Source organism: Delphinus delphis, chromosome 1, assembly GCF_949987515.2.
Source record: "Delphinus delphis chromosome 1, mDelDel1.2, whole genome shotgun sequence".
NCBI classification, from domain to species: Eukaryota; Metazoa; Chordata; class Mammalia; order Artiodactyla; family Delphinidae; genus Delphinus; species Delphinus delphis.
The window spans coordinates 12652180-12669694 of record NC_082683.1 but is presented as its reverse complement, the minus strand read 5'-3'; the positions used below and the strand labels follow the sequence as shown (position 1 = coordinate 12669694).

General features: G+C 43.4%; 1 protein-coding gene and 1 pseudogene across 1 annotated transcript in view; both read left to right on the top strand.

Moving 5' to 3' along the window:
- SDHB (succinate dehydrogenase complex iron sulfur subunit B) overlaps positions 1-17515 on the top strand; it is a 34858-nt gene continuing 17343 nt past the window's right edge. The window contains exons 1-2 of the mRNA XM_060015261.1: positions 1-227; positions 10147-10274. Coding sequence (XP_059871244.1) covers positions 156-227; positions 10147-10274 — 200 coding nt within the window. The 5' untranslated portion in view covers positions 1-155. The remainder of the gene's footprint in view (positions 228-10146; positions 10275-17515) is intronic.
- On the top strand, positions 13270-15345 carry LOC132427598 (protein FAM210A-like; annotated as a pseudogene).

Genomic DNA, 17515 nt, shown 5'->3' with positions numbered 1-17515 from the left:
CTCCCCCTCAGAAAACCGGAAGCCGCCTCCCACTCGGTGGTTCCTGCGCGGCTAGCGGGTCCTCGGTGGATCCTGGCTCGGTGCCGCGGTGCTCGGCGGGACGCCGGCGGAGAGTGACAGGGGTTAAGGGGTGGGGCTCGACGTCAGGATCCAAGATGGCGGCGGTGGTCGCAGTCTCCTTGAGGCACCGGTTCCCGGCCACAACCCTTGGCAGAGCCTGCCTGCAGGTGAGCTTCGGCTCTGGGGTGGGAAGGGCAGGGATGAAAGTCACAGAGATGGCTTGCAGCTGAGGGGGCGGCGGAGGAGATTGAGGGGAGCACAGGACCAGGCCTCAGGGAGGAGGATACCAGCTCCCGTTTGCTCAGGGCTCTGATTTTGGACGGGAGCTTACCTGCTGGTTATCTTTCTGCACCTCTCTGCAGCCTGTGAGTTGGTCTGGGCGGAGAGGACTTTTTTAGACATAAGAATAAAAAAGAAGTTCAGAGAGGGGACTTGAATTGCCCAAGGTCACATGGCGAGCGAGTGACGACTGGCTTGGAAGCAGAATTCGAGTCCAAACATTTGAACGCCAAGCCCTTTTCTGCCACCAAACCATCCCCTCTGAGAAAGAACCGCCGGAGCGTGAAGGATGGGACTGGGAGGCGAGGCACTCCTCCGGGGTGCAAAGGTTGAGGGCTCAGTAAAGAGGGGAAGGGAGAAACGGAGGAAAATCCACTCAGCCCCCTGAGGATCTAGCTGGGTTCCTTAAAGCAGCGTCATCCTCTCAGTATCCCTGTCTGTAAAGGACGTATCGTAATACCGACAGAGTTTGGGCTTGGATCACAGGTACAGAGCTTGGCACTGCTCTTGTTTATATTATTGCGGGTGCATTGATACGTTTCCTCCGCGCCCCTTGTATTGTCAGGAAACTACACACTTCTGATCTGCATTCTAAATGGAAACAGGTAGAAGGGGAAGGGAAACTGCCATTGCGATCTGTGTATATCAGGGACTGAGGTATTACAAATATCTTTCAAATCTTTTTTCCTCCTCTGGGCTCCTGAAAAAACCCTGTAAGGTGGGTGAGCAGGAATTCTAACCTCCTTTTTAGAGATTTGAAAACTGAGGCCCCAGAAAGAAGATTTTTTTACTTGCTCAAAAATATCGCAGCCAAGAACCAGTTGTTCCAGGACCTAAACTCAGTGTTTTGAACATAATGTGTGAAAAACTCCTAGCACAGATCTGGGCACATGGTAGGTGTACAAGAAATATTCGGTCCTCTCCTCTTCTTGCACTCCCATGAGAATACGTCTCATCTTAAGAAACTGCTCTGGCTGCACAGCGCCGTGCATATGGCCCATCTTCTAATGCTAGCTCTTTCCACTATGCTATACGTGAACTTAGACGGGTCATTTTACAGTCTTCCTGAGAAGGAGGGCTGAGAAAGAGGACTGCCTACCAGAACCTCAAGCTGGTGCCCTCTGAACATTGAATTGGTGATTGATAACGACATTTTGACCAGTTCCTTTTATAGCTGCTGAGCAGGCAATTAAGTTGTGAGAACCCCACCAATGAGAGTGAGTTCTAAAGCTCAGGTGCCTCTTCCAAGCATGAATTATAGGAAAGGCTGGTTTCATAGGTCAGTGTTGCAATTCCAAGTGAGGCCATTGTAGGGCCTCCTGAGGGCAGAGAAAATAGAAGATTCCCACACACATGCACCCCCTTGTAGGAATATGCATTCAGACCCACAAAAGCCACCTAAAAAGTAATGAGCTTGGTGTATTAGCTCTGGGTACACTCAGGTTCCTAGGAGTCTAGGACACAGTAGGATTTCTCTTCTGAATTCCTTTTATTTAGTTTGCACCACCGAACCACAGTTCTGCCTGTATTTAACTGTAATGTATTAACTGTTGTTTGTGGTGTTGCCTCATTTCTTCGTCTAGACTCTGTATTCCTTGAAGGCAATTACCACCTACTTTCAGTTGTGTATATCATTGCTCCTAGCACTGGCAGGGCGTAGGATACCTATCTGCCAATCAGAATAATACGAGAACTGGTACGGTTGCCAATACTGAAAAGCAGAACTTATTTTCTGAGCCATGCTAGAAACTTGGCCCTCTAGTTAATCCTATGAGGTAGATTTTAATACTCCCAACCTTCTTACAAAAGAGGAAATAAAATCAGAAAGGTTAAGTAATTTGCCAAAGAACATCCAGCTACTAAGTGGTAGAGCTTGGATTTGGACCCATGCCATTCACACATCTAGCTCCAAGCCTGCTCCTTAAGGAAGATTTCCTAGGGACATAACAAGCTGCCTTCAGCATGATCCAGAATTCCCCCTTCTCATCCTCCGTCCGGTTTCAGTCCAGTTGTTGATGATCTTGCTTCTTCCCTTAAATTATAAACTGTGGGTTTCATCTTATCCAAGATTTCTTACAAAGGTGCGCTAAGCCTTGAATACTCACTAGTTTTGTAGATTGAGGTAGAAATGCTTTTGAAGGACCACCCCCCCACCCCCCGCTCCCGCCACCTTGGTCATGGGTTTGTGGTATAAATTTCCGGACAGGCTACAAAGAAAAAAAAACTCAAATTTTTGCCCACCTCCCCACTTCCTCCTGTATATCCTCCTTTTCTGCCTGTTACTGTGGGACAGTCGGCAGCACTCCACTGGCTGCCCTTCACTCGTGCTCTCTGTCCCACTGCTTATTCAAAGATAGCTCTCCAGGGCTTCCCTGGCAGCTCAGTGGTTAAGAATCTCCTGCCAATGCAAGGGACATGGGTTCAAGCCCTGGCCCGGGAAGATCCCATATGCCCCGGAACAACTAAGCCCGTGCGCCACAACTACTGAGCCCACTTGCCAAACTGCTGAAGCCTGCGCACCTAGAGCCCATGCTCTGCAGCAAGAGAAGCCACGACAGTGAGAAGTCCGTGCACTGCAATGAAGAGTAGCCCCGGCTCACCACAACTGCAGAAAGCCCACGTGCAGCAACAAAGACCCAACACAGCCAAAAATAAAAAATAAAATAAAATAAATATATAAATTTATCTTTTTAAAAAAAAGATAGCTCTCCATGAGAATTCCCTGGCCGTCCAGTGGTTAAGACTCCACGCTTCCCTTGCAGGGGTCATGGGTTCAATCCCTGGTCAGGGAACTAAGACCCCACAAGATTTGTATGTGAAAAAATAAAGAGGCAAAGATAGCTCTCCAGAAAGTCTCCCCTCTCCCCTGCCTTACCAGGTTTTCCTTCTCTGTTGGATCAGCAGCAGCAGCACACAGCATGGTGTAATTTCTTCCGTCTTAAAAAAAAAAACAAAGAAAAGCTGGATCCAGCCACCACCCCAGTTCTCCACTCATCTTTATAGAAAAATGTCTCAAGAGGTGTCTAAACTCGCTGACCACAGTTCATCTCCCCACATCTTCCCATGAACCTATTCCAGTCAGACTTTTCACACTTACCACTTCACGGAAAGTACTTGGGTCAGGGTCACCAGTGACCTTGGCTTTATTAAATCCAATGTCAGTCCTCAGTTCTCATGGTACTTGGCTCTCTGAAGCATATTGTTCACTCCCTCCTCAAAACACTTTTTTTGGCCTGACTCCCAGGACATCCCAGGCTTCAGGTTTTCCCCCTTGCACGTTGGCAGTTCTTTCTGTCTCCCTTTGCTGATTTCTCCTTTTTGCCCCAAATTCTAAATGCTGTGGCTCAGTCCTTAGGCCTTGTCTTTATAGACACTCCTTTGGGCTTTAGAAACCTCCTAAATTTATGTCTCCAGCCCAGACTTCACCCCAAATCTTCAGATTCAGATGGCCACCCAACTATATTCTCAAAATCTCCTCATGGATATTTAATAAACTTTGCTTGCCTAAAACCAAAATCCTGCCACACACACCAACTTTCCCTCCCATTGCAGTTGATGGCAACTTCATCCTTCACGTGGCTTGGGCCAAAAACTTTGGAGTCATCCTTACTCTTTGCCTCACTCCCAATCTGTAAGCAAATCTGTCAGTTCCTTCTTAAAGTGTATTTAAAAACTAACTGCTTTTCACCATTTCCACAGCCACCAGCCTCGTTCAAGCCATCATCATCTCTTAGCTGATTATCGCAGTTACTTCCTGCTTTTCTTGCTTTCATCTTTGCACCTCTACAGTTGGTTCTCAAAACAGGAGACAACATGATCCTTTCAAAACTTGTCTTTGTCACTCCTCTTCTCAAAACCTTACAGTAGTTTCCCATCTTACTCGGGGTAGAAGCAAAAGTCCTTCCAAGGCCCTGCGTGGTCTGGTTCTTCCATTAACGTCCTGATTTCCTCTCCTGTTCCTGTCCCTCTCACTCACTCCATTCTCAGCTACCACCGGCGCCTCATTTCTCCTCAGACACATTCCCACCTGAAGATCTTTGTGCTCCGTGCTCCCTCTGCGTTCTGTGCTCTTCCCCTAGATTTATGTGTGGCTTGCTTACTCACCTCCTTTGGGTCTTTGCTCAAGTGTCAGCTTTTCAGTGAAGTCTTCCCTGGCCACCCCATTTAGAGTTGTCTCCAGGATCCCTATTCCCCTTCTACCCCTCCCTCCACCCCCATCATGGCATTTATCACCACCTGACAAACTATAGGTTTTATTTGTGTGCGTCTCCTCCAATCACTGTGTAAGCTGCACAGGACTGGGATGTATGTCTGTTTGGTCCTTGATTCCCCCAAAGCCCAGAACAGTCCCTGGAGCATAGTAGTTGAACAAATAAGTGAATGACTATATCTGGACCAACTACCGCCTAAAATCTTGCTGATTGTATAAGTAGAGTAAAAACTTTTGCTCTGTGGATCTTTTGGGGGAGAGGAATTATCTTTTTGTGCTGTTCTGTTTTGGATTTGCATTTTCACCACTATATAGCAGCTAAAAGGTTGGACTTTGGAGTCAGATGACCTATGTTTGAATACTGGCTCTTCTGTTATATGACCTTATTCTCATTTTTTAATTAAGAATAAAAAACTTTCCTCATAGAGATGTTGTAAAGATTAGACATAATTTAGTATGACATCTGGCACGTGGTAAGGGCTGAGTGATGAAAGCTATTATTATTACTTTCTACTACATAGACACCTACAGAACAAATTTTTAGATTTCTTTGTTTGGGGAATGTTGTTTTAATCACAGCTCCCATAATCCTGTGGATTAACTCTTAGTTCAGCCCTCAAGATGAACAAAGTTCCATCACTTTTAGAACCACAACCTGCCCTGGCCATTTTGATTTCAGTATCTTCTCTCTTCATTCCTTTTAGCCCCCCCTTACCCCACCAAATGTTGTATAAAATACGTTGTGTACAAAACTCAAAATGAATTTAAATTGTTTTGGAAAAAAATTAGTGACACTTTGGGGTACCCCAAAACTTATGTTGGGCTTTATCGCCTTCAGATATTCTGTTGTGTGGGGTTTTTGTTTGTTTTAATTTTTTTTTTTTTTTTTTTTTTTTTTGGCTACATTGAGTCTTCGTTGCTGATCGCAGGCTTTCTCTGGTTGTGGCAAGCGGGAGCTACTCTTTGTAGCGGTGCGCGGGCTTCTCATTGCGGTGGCTTCTCTTGTTGCGGAGCACAGGCTCTAGGCGCATGGGCTTGTTGTGGCTCGTGGGCTAAGTAGTTGTGGCTCGCGGGCTCTAGAGCGCGGGCCCAGTAGTTGTGGTCCACGGGTTTAGTTGTTCTGCGGCATGTGGGATCTTCCCAGACCAGGGCTCGAACCTGTGTCCCCTGCATTGGCAGGCAGATTCTTAACCGCTACGCCACCAGGGAAGCCCCCCTGTATATTTTTTAAAGGCATTTTATCCCTTTCCCCCTACTACCTGCCTCAGGCATAGCAGCCGCCCACTCTGGGAAACAGTTGAGCAGTTTCTTAAAAAGTTAAACATATAACTACCATACAACCCAGCAATTACACTCCTGGGCATTTATCCTAGAGAAATGGAGACTTATGTTCACACAGAAACTTGTCCACAAATGTTCATTAAACTGTATTCATGATAGCCCAAACCTGGAAACAATCCTGCATATCCTTCAGTGGGTGAATGGCTTAACAAACTGAGGTGCATCAGACCATGGAACACTACGTGGTAATAAAAAGAAAGACTGTTGAGGCACATAACTTGACTGAGTCTCTAGAGAGTTGTGCTGAATGGAAAAAAAGCCAGTCTCCCAAAATTACGTATGAGATGATTACATTATATAACATTCTTAAAATGACAAAATTACAGAAATGTAACAGATTAGTTAGTGATTGCTAGGGGTGAAGGAGTAGGAATGGGAGGCCTGAGGGGCATGGCTGTGGCTGTAAAAGAGCGGATCTTTGCCGGGCTGGAAATAATGTTCTGTACCTGGACTATATCAGTGGTAATACTCTGGTTATGATACTGTGCTGTAGTTCTGTACAGTGTTACCACTGGGGGAAATTGAGTGAAGAGTACACGGGATCTCAGTATTATTTCTTATAAATGCATGTGATTCTACAGTTATTTCCAAATGAGAAGTGTAATTTAAAAAACTAACAAATCTATGGGTATATGCAACAACGTGAATGAGCCTCAGAGCATCGTGTTGAGTGAAAGAAGCTAGACTCAAGATGTATTGTCACATGGCATGTATATGAAATTCTGTAAGAGGCAAATCTGTAGTGATAGAAAGCCCATCAATTGCCAGGGGTAGGGAGAGAGTGCTGACTGCAGAGAAACACTAGAGAACTTTCTGAATGGAAATATTCTGTCATAATTGTGGTAGAAGTTATATAACTTTATCAAAACTCATCAAATTATACACTTAAAATTAGTGAATTTTATTGTAATGAATATACCTCATTAAATCTAACAAAAACAAAAAAGGGGGTGTGTTAAGCAAGCGAAAGCCGCTGGAGCTAATATCTTCAAGAGGGAATTCCCTGGTGGTCCAGTGATTAGGACTCCACGCTTTCGCTGCCGAGGTTGCAGGTTCCGGGCAACTAAGATCCCGAAAGCCATGCAGCGCGGCCAAAAAATAATAATAATAATGTCTTCAGGAATCTTTTCACTTCCTCCACTTCCTCTTAAACACCACAAGGTGGCATTAGCCAAACGTTCCTGTCATTTCACATTGGAGCCCCTAGTGAAGAGTGTTCATTTGCAGAAATGACTTTCCTTTTATTAAGGATCTTAGCCAGCGTGGTGATAAGATAAAATACAGCTTTCATCCTCACCTTCACTTTCATTTTCTTCATATATTCTCTTCTTTTATGCTGAGAGCTGATATTTTCAGCTTCACTTAATTTGGGGCGGTTTTTGCCAGCAAGTAATAAACTCCATTGCATTTCTTGTAATTACTCAGTTAACCTTAAGAGTTTTTACTTTCTTTAACAGTGTATAAGAGAAATAGCTGGCCTGGAATACCATCTGAATATTTCTATCTTCAACTTATAAATGCTCTTTGGACTGGCAGGATCCCTCATCACCATAGTGGAAGCTCAGCAGGACTTGTTGAGACCTTGTTTCATCTGCCTAAATGCAAAAGGGCTTCAAGGACTATGGGATGGGGGCAGCTTAGCATTACAGTTAAGTCCCTTACATACGAACAAGTTCCGTTCGAGAGCGCGTTCGTAAGTCCGGTTTGTTCGTAAGTCCAACAAAGTTAGCCTAGGTACCCAACTAACACAATCGGCTATATTGTACTGTAATAGGTTTGTAATACTTTTCACACAAATAATACATAAAAAACAAACACAAAAGATGAAGACATTTTTAATCTTACAGTACAGTACCTTAAAAGTACAGTAGTACAGTATAACAGCTGGTGTACAGGGGCTGGCATCGAGTGAACAGACAAGAAGAATTACTGACGGGAGGAGGGAGAGGAGGTGGGAGATGGTTCCTTGCTGGAACCAGATGCACGTTCGCACGTTTGAAAGTTTGTAACTTGAAGGTTCTTATGTAGGAGACCTACTGTATACAGTAAGTTGTTAGGACTCCGCGCTTTCACTGCCGAGGACCGGCATTCAATCCCTAGTCGGGGAACTAAGATCCCACAAGCCACACAGCGCAACCAGAAAATAAAGTAAAAAAATAAAATTGTATTAAAAATTTTTAATTAAATTTAAAAAATTGATAGACTGAGTAATGCACATTACCCTCCCTTATCCAATCAACTGAAGGCCTCAGTAGAACAAAAGGCTGACCCTCCTTCGAATAAGAGGAAGTTCCTCCTGCCTGACTGCTTTCAAACTAAGACACTGATTTTTTTTCTTGCCTTTGGACTTGAAATAACGACTCTTCCTGGGTCTTGAGCCTGCTGGCCTTTGGACTAGAACTATACCATTGGCTCTCCAGCTTGCCACCTGCAGATCTTGAGACTTGTTACCCCTGTAATCACGTGAGCCAATTCCTTATAATAAATCTCTTTTCCTATATGTGTATATATATGTATACACCATTGGTTCTGTTTCTCTGGAGAACCCGAACTAATACACCTGCCCTTAAGGAGTTAAGACGTAAAGAGAAGAAAACGGCACCAAGAAGAGACCTGAGAATGTTCACAAATGAATAGTACAGTGTTTAGGAACATGGGTTCTGGAGCCAGACAGACAGACCTGGGTTCCAATCCTGGCTCCACTCACCAGCTCTGTAATCATGGGCCCATCACTTGATCTCAGAGCCTCATTTTTCTCATCTTTAAAATGAAGATTCAATGGAGTAATTAATATAAAGCATTTAATTTGGTGCCAGGCAATAATAGTGTTTTTTTTAATGAGTATAAACTTAAATATAAAACTTTTTTTTGAGCAACAGCACCCTTTTTGCAAATATGTTTTTATGGGGAGGCTGTTCTGGCTGAAGGAGTGAGGGAAGTCAGGCCTACCCTCGTAACCTTATCCTATCCCGGCAGCCCTTGGGTGGCACTCTAGGATTCCTTGGCTCGCTGTGTGAAACCCACTGGCAGGGACTGTAAGTGCCCAGGAGATGGAACAGAATCATCAGAGAGAGCAGGTCTCAGCTGTTTGTTAGTTCCCTAAATTTATTTTAAGATACAATATTCTTTATCTTGTTTCCTGCCATAATGCTATGGATGGAATGTTTGTGTTCCTCCAAAATTCATATGTGGAAGCCCTAATCCCCACTGTGGTGGTATTTGAAAATGGGGCCTATGAGAGGGAATTAGGGTTAAATTAGGTCATGAGGGTAGGACCTGTATGATGGGATTAATGCCTTTATAAAAAGAGGAAAAGACATGAGATCCCTTTCCAACATGGGAAGATAGAGCAGGAATGTAGCTCTCTGCAAACCAAGAAGGTCCTCACTAGACATCAGATCTGCTGACACCTTGATTTTGGGCTTCCCAGCCTCCAAAACTGTGAGAAGTAAATGATTGTTGTTTAAACCACCCAGTCTTTGGATTTTTTTACAATGGCCCAGACTAAGACACCTAATCTAAAAGCACCAGCATCTCATTTTGACAACTGCAGTGGCTTTCTAACTGGTTTCCCCAGATGTCATGTGACAATTCTTCCTTTGTAAGCCAGTGATGTTCTTCTCAAAAAGAAAAATGATTGTGTCACCCACCTGATACATTTTTATTAGCTTCTTATTGCTCTTAGGATAAAATGAAAACTTACAAGTCTTTCTTAACTTCCTTGAGTCTGCCGCTCTTCCATCCCTTGTCAAGTCACCCTGCTTTACAGTGGACTTCTCTCTGTCCTCACAGGTGCCTGTGCTCTCCCCCACCCGGGCCTCTACATGTGTTGTTCCTAGGTTTATAACACCCTGTTCTCCTTCCCCTTCATCCCTATACATCAAGCCTCAGCTTAAGTATCATTTATAGAGCCTTCCCCGACCACTTAGACTAGTGCAAGTCTCTGCTGCATTCTTCCCTCTCTACACTTTATTGTGAATATTTCATTTCTTGTTCACTACAAAGTAGATTCTATAAGGGCAAAGGCTATGTCTGTTTTATTAAGCACCATTTCACCAGCCCCCAGCACCATGTCTGGCATATTACAGGTACTTAGTATTGTGTGTTGGATATTGGATGACTGCCTATTCCAAGACTGTGTCAGTAATGTGTGGGTTTGTATCCAGTATTGCAGTTTATAGTGGCAACTAAATGAAGGACTTATCTTGCATTTTTAATGATTTTTTTTTCCTTCTTGTGAACTTTTTAAATTTCAGGCCTGCCGTGGGGCCCAGACAGCTGCAGCCACAGCTCCCCGAATCAAGAAATTTGCCATCTATCGATGGGACCCAGACAAGACTGGAGATAAACCTCATATGCAAACTTACGAAATTGATTTGAATAAGTGAGTATCTCTCTGAAAGCTAGGTATTTGATAAATGAAGGTGAGCTCTTGATCTATTTCAGGGACATGCTTTTCCCATCCTTGGAAGGTTTAAAAACAGATTATCCAATGGCTCTGGAATTTATCATCTATTTTTAAAACAAGGTAGATACCTGATTGAAAAACATAATACCAAGAAGAACAACTTTTACAAAATTCGTTTCCTTCCTGCAAATCAAAGCATAACAGTTTCTAGGAATACTGACAGAGATGGCATTATGCATAGTATCTGAAGTCATTAACACATTAGCAATTTAAAAATACTCAATGTTTTTATGTTAATTTATGTATATGGACCTGTGTATTCTGTAACAGTGATAAGCGGTGTAAACTTGGCTGGAATGGTGATAGGCCAAGATAGGGTGTAGTTTAAATATTAAAAATGATCCATACTTATGTTTTAGCTTTCTGTTTCTGTCGTAATAATTGCCGCAAACTTAGTGGCTTAAAACAACATAGATTTATTATCTTATAGTTCTGTAGGTTAGAAGTCTGGTAAAGTTTTCGTGACTAAAATCAAGGTGTCAGCAGGCTGTGTTCCTTTCTGGAGACTAGAGAATCCGTTTTCTGCTCCTTCGAGCTGTTGGCAGAATTTAGTTCCTTATGGTTGTAAGACCGAGGTCCCTGTTTTCTTGTTGGCTAAAAGCTGAGAGCCATTCCCAGTTTTTAGAGAAACTGTATTCCTTGGCTCATAGTGCACATCTTCAAAGCCAGCAACAGCACGTTGAGTCCTTCACATTACCAGTCCTGAACCACTCCTCTTCCATCTTTAAAGAATCTCCACAGGTAGCCAAAAGGAAAGAAGAATCTAGTGGGCTGTGCTCTAGCTTCCCACCACTCCACATCTCCACCTCCCAAGTAGAACCAGCGCTGTTTTGTTTTATGATCTGTTTTATTTGTAAATGAGTAAGTATTTCTTTTGAACAAAAGCTTCTATGGCACCAAAAAAATTGTTTGAAAACCACAGGTACTTTAAATGCTTTTTTTAAACTCTATCAACACACAAACTCTTTTAATAAGATAGAGTTAATTGATATATAATCTTCTTCTCAGACAAAATTATCAAATATTCAGCAACCAAAAATTATTAATAAAATTCAAAGAAAGGGAAATTGTACAGGCCACATTTTCTGACCGTAATACAATAAAACTAAAAATTCATATTAAGAACAAAAAAACCCTAATTACTTGGAAATTTAAAGCACTCTTTTAAATAACTACTTGATTAAGGAATAATAAAAATATTATCATCAGATACTTAGAAAATAAAAACATTGCAAATTAAAACTACAGGATGTGATTAAAACTGGAAGAGTTAAATTCATAACTCTGTTCTTAACGATAAAATTTAAAGTGATTGCGTTTACTTCCAGTAATGGCAGAATAGTTTCCCTCATACTAACCCTTCAACAAATAATAACTGTACACTCTGGTTTATAAGATAAATACAAGAAGCAATGACCTGAAGGCACAGGAGAGTGACCAAAGCAGGCAGACACTGGAAGGGAGTTGACACTTGGAAGTATAGGGTGTTGCTTGGATAAATAAACGGTTTTTGCATGTTTTGTTTTGTTTTTTTTTTAATATTTATTTATTTATTTTTAGCTGTGTTGGGTCTTCATTTCTGTGCGAGGGCTTTCTCTAGTTGCGGCAAGCGGGGTCCACTCTTCATCGCAGTGCACGGGCCTTTCACTATCACGGCCTCTCTTGTTGTGGAGCACAGGCTCCAGATGCACAGGCTCAGTAGTTGTGGCTCACGGGCCTAGTTGCTCCGCGGCATGTGGGATCTTCCCAGACCAGGGCTCGAACCCTCATCCCCTGCATCGGCAGGCAGATTCTCAATCACTGCGCCACCAGGGAAGCCCCCTGCATGTTTTTTTTACCTGAGGGCAAGCCCCGGTTGATGTGGGAGTGCAAGGGCTAAAACTCGATTTAAAAAAATCACAGTCTAGGGACTTCCCTGGTGGTGCAGTGGTTAAGAATCCGCCTGCCAATGCAGGGGACATGGTTTCGAGCCCTGTTCCAGGAAGGTCCCACATGCCACAGGGCAACGAAGCCTGTGCGCCATAACTACTGAGCCTACGCTCTAGAGCCTGCGAGCTACAACTACTGAAGCCCACACGCCTAGAGCCTGTGCTCCACAACAAGAGAAGCCACCGCAGTGAGAAGCCCTCACACCGCAACAAGGAGTAGCCCGCGCACCACAACAAAGAGTAGCCCCCGCTCACCACAACCAGAGAAAGACCACGCGAAGCAACGAAGACCCGATGCAGCCGAAAATAAATTTATTAAAAACAAAGACAAGAAAACCCCACAGTCTTAGTGTGGTCACTAGCTTGAATAACCAGATGATATACTTGGAAGCTACCATAGCACCAGAAAATGAGGGGGAAATCCTGGAAAGAAGTACAGAGGGGGAGCCCCAAATTCTATTTATGAACTGTGCCCAGATCTTGAGTTCAGCCATACTAATTGTTGCTTTAAAAAAAAATCAGGGGCTTCCCTGGTGGCGCAGCGGTTGAGAGTCCGCCTGCCGATGCAGGGGACACGGGTTCGTGCCCTGGTCCGGGAAGATCCCACATGCCGCGGAGCGGCTGGGCCCGTGAGCCATGGCCGCTGAGCCTGCGCGTCCGGAGCCTGTGCTCCGCAACGGGAGAGGCCACAACAGTGAGAGGCCCGCGTACTGCAAAAAAAAAAAAAAAAAAAATCAGGCCGTACTGAGGGCACCGGCAAAAGCGGGTGCGAGCGGGTGGCTGGTGGAGCTGGTGTGTCGGGTGGGCGGGCCGGAAGCTGAGTCGCCTGAGCCCGCAGCTTCCAGCACCCTGACCCACGCTCGGCTTGTCACTGGAGGGACGGTGGAGGGGCTCGGAGCAGCCGCACAGCGAGGAGCGGCAGCAGCGGCCTCAGGTCCTGAGTCTCTATAGAAGCTGAAATCCATCAATCTCCGTTCTTCAAAATGCAATGAAATGTACCAAAGACTGTATTCCGACTGGCATGTAGGACATGCATGGAACCAGATAAAGCTGGTCTTTGGGGACACTGTCAAAACATAAAGGAGCCATTACTTTTATATACGTCGGAATCCAGAGTGGTTTGGGTACCGGGCCCTCGGAAACGATGGCTGCACTTACCTGCTGCCCAGTGTGCTGCAAAGGAAAGGAAGCCATTCATTGCTCATACACGCCAACCAGGGGTCCTTCACCATAAACAGTGGGAGCAGGATATCTTACCCAAGAGGGTTCTGTCATCCAGTGCTACATCCCCAGGAACTCCCTCCAAAAAAAGGAAGAACCTGATCCTTTACAAGACAGATCAGTTAGTCCTTACCAACGATTTAAGACAACATTTAGGGCTTCCCTGGTGGCACAGTGGTTAAGAATCCGCCTGCCAATGCAGGGGACAAAGTTTCAAGCCCTGGTCTGGGAAGATTCCACATGCTGCGGAGCAACTAAGCCCGTGCGCCACAACTACTAAGCCTGTGCTCTAGAGCCCGCGAGCCATAACTACTGAGCCCACGTGCCACAACAACTGAAGCCTGTGCGCCTAGAGCCCATGCTCCGCAACAAAGAGAAGCCACCACAATGAGAAGCCGGTGCACCGCAACAAAGAGTAGCCCTCTCTCACTGCAACTAGAGAAGGCCCGCACACAGCAACAAAGACCCAACACAGCCAAAAATAAAATAAATAAAAATAAATAAATTTATTTTTTAAAAAAAGAAAACATTTAGATAATATGGGAAAGTTTTGATTCCAGTGCATCTAATAACTTCCGGTGTTTGGTTTGGAATGTTTTATTATGCAGCCATAAAAGGAGTGAATGTCGTTCCTTTTCTAGAACTTACTGGGTTACCTGACAGCGTAGTAAACATTCTGAAAAATTCCCAGAGTGGAAATGCACTAACAGCATATGCCCTGTTGAAGATTGCAATGCCTACGCAGTACACTGTGACCCTGGGGGGGACCTCCTTCACTGTGAAGTATCTGCGCAGCCACGGCTACATGTCGACGCCACCTCCTGTGAAGGAGTATCCGCAAGACAGGATGGAGGAGACAAAAGAGCTCCTCACAGAGAAGCTGGAGGAGACAAAGGACAGGCTCAGTGAAAAACTGCAAGAGACCAAAGGAAAGGCTTCTTTTAAGAAAAAAGTGGAATAGGGTGCCTTATATACCAGGTTATAGACAGTTCCTGCACTTTAACCCTTGGAGACTATGGACAAAGGTACATGCTCTTGATTATTTTTTTGGTTAGCAGCCTAAATATAGCAGTTCTTTGAGGGTTAAAGAACTAAGATAACTTTTTAAAGTTAAACATCACTAGAAAAATCAGTGTTTTTTGAAAAGAAAAAATGAATCCAGTAGAAGAATTTCACGTCTGTAGCCGCGATAAGCAGTCGTCCATGTCTTCAGTCATCCTTGCTTTGTGTTTAGATGCAGCTGCTCTCTCCTTGAATGGCTGATGCAGCCCTCCACAGATTTAACTCTAGGTCTTCATCTTTGTTATTCATTGAGGTTTTAACTATATTCAGTTCTCAATGTGGAGACAAACTGTTATCATCAGAACTGTTTGTGAATAAGAGGATATTTAGTCTTTCTATAAAGACAGTATATAACGGTTACATACCAGTTAAAATGTAGGCTTCATATGAAGAAAGCTGAATGAAAATTGGGTCATGTATATGTAAATAAGATGTATTGGTTATATGTAAATGAAAAATTGACCCTTTAAAAACGATTTTTACCTGAAGCTTGCCAGAATCAAATTTTTTAAGCAAATCTGTGCAGCGTAGCACTTTCTCACCCAGAACGTAAAACTGTAATTCCTGCATCATGTCCTCTCCAACTGATCTCTCAGAGGAAAAGGGAAAATCATCACACCTTAAGTTTATGGTGGAGATCAGACACCCTTAGCAGTTCCTGGAGCTTGTGGTTCTCAGCAGTGCAGGTTTGGGAGGATGGGACCTGCCTGTCCCTGCCACCTGGTCTCCACCAGCCAGAGTCGGTCTTGATTCCATTTTGGAGTAAAATTTTAAGGTTGTAGCCGCTGTTTTCCTCTTGCATTGAAACATCCTTACTTGAGCATTTTACTTGAATTTTCTAAATAGCAAAGCTATCATTAAAACCTGCTTGGAATGAAATTCAGTCATGTCAGATGTGGAAGTTGCCGCAGTTTGTGTGGGTGTGTTTGAGGATGTGTTTGTGTGTTTCCTCTTGCTCTGCCTTTACTTCAGTTCTAACCTTTGAATTGAAAGAGGGAACGGGCCTTTTTCTAGACTGTCTTTGTTATGGGTGATCTGATAAGGCAAGAGAATGCCAGAAATAGTCCCACAGGCATCACTGCTGTGAGGCTGGGTTTTCGTATTAAATACTGAGTTTGGCCAAATTTTGAGAATACGTTAAAGGGAAAATAATGTTTACATTTGATACGTCTAATCATTATATTGGCTGTGCTGTGGTTGGACTCTTCTTTGTGGGGGTGGGTGGAGTGGTGAGGGGGCAGGGCTCACTCTGCCACATGCAGGCCTGATAAGGCAGGATGGTTTGTCTCCTGATACAGATCGAACGTGTGATTTCAAATTGACAGCACATTTTCAAATCCAAAAACAGTGAACATGTTTTAGCTTGTTTATTAAATAATTCACATTTTTGAGTATATTAAATGCTAAGATAGATATGAACGAATTTGTTTATTTTTAACCACTGAGACTGCCTGGTTTAAAATCATGTGTTATATGAAATTTACTTTTCACGTTGCATAGGGCGTGTTTTCCAATGAGGATAAATTGTGGGTTTTAGAAGCACTAATAATCCTGAGTTTCCACCTTTGGTTCAGCCCATTTGAGATTTGTTGCCATCCAGTTTCATAATTGTGTTGTGTTTGTCCAGTTACAGAAAGTGAGGCGCTGGGGAGTGCTTTGAAATTCTCTAGTGAAACATTCTCTGAAGGTGTAAAAAAAAAAAAAAAAAAAAAAAATCACTCTTCTGAGAAGCGTGATACAGTCCAGGGTTACTACAGCATGTTACTCATAAGGTCCAGCATACAACCCAAAATTACTAATCATACAAGGAAACAGTGAAAAGTGAAAAGACAATCAGTGGAGACCAGCCTTGAAGCAACCCAGTTGTGGGAACTAGCAGAAAGGATTTTAAGCAATTATAATTGTGTTCATAGATAAAGGGAGATACGCTCATGATGGGATAGGAAATCTCAGCAGAGAGTTAGAAACTATTGATAATTAAAAAGGACCAATGGAAAATCTGGAACTGAAAAATACAATATCTGAAATAGAAAATTCACTGGATAGGCTTAACAGCAGGTTGGAAATGACAGTAGGAAGATTTGGTGAACCTGAAAGTAAATTACTAGGAAGTGTCTATTCTTAAGACAAAAAGGAAAAAAAGATTTTTTAAAAAGAACCTCATTGATCCATGAAACAGTATCAGAAGGTCTAACACACGTGTAATTGGGAGTCCCAGAAGGAGTGGGGTGGGAGAATGGGCAAAAAATATATTTGAAAAGGTAATGGCCAAGAATTTCTCAAACTTGTGAGAAACATAATTTACATATTCAAGAATCTTAGTGAGGGCTTCCCTGGTGGTGCAGTGGTTAGGAATCCGCCTGCCAATGCAGGGGACATGGGTTCGAGCCCTGGTCCAGGAAGATCCCACATGCTGCGGAGCAACTAAGCCCATGTGCCACAACTACTGAAGCCTGCACGCCTAGAGCCTGTGCTCTGCTACAAGAGAAGCCACCACAATGAGAAGCCCATGTACCACAACGAAGAGTAGCCCCCGCTCGCTGCAACTAGAGAAAGCCCTCACAGAGCAACGAAGACCTAATGCAGCCATAAATAAGTAAATAGATAGATAGAGAGATAGATTTTTTTTTTAATCTTAGTGAACTCCAAGCCCAACATAAATAAATAAATAATAAATAAATAAATAGAATCTCAGTGAACTCCAAGCAGGGTAGATATACAGAAAACCACCCAAGCACATCATAATCAAATTGCTGAAGATAAAAATAAACAAAATCTTGAAAGCTATGAGAGAAACACATTGTATGCAGGGATATGAAGGATTGTTTACTACTCATCAGAAATTACAGAAGCCAGAAGACAGTGGAATGTCTTCTCTAAGTTACTAAAAGGAAAGCTCTGTCAACTGAAATTCTGTATTCAGCAAAAAGATCCTTCAAGATGAAG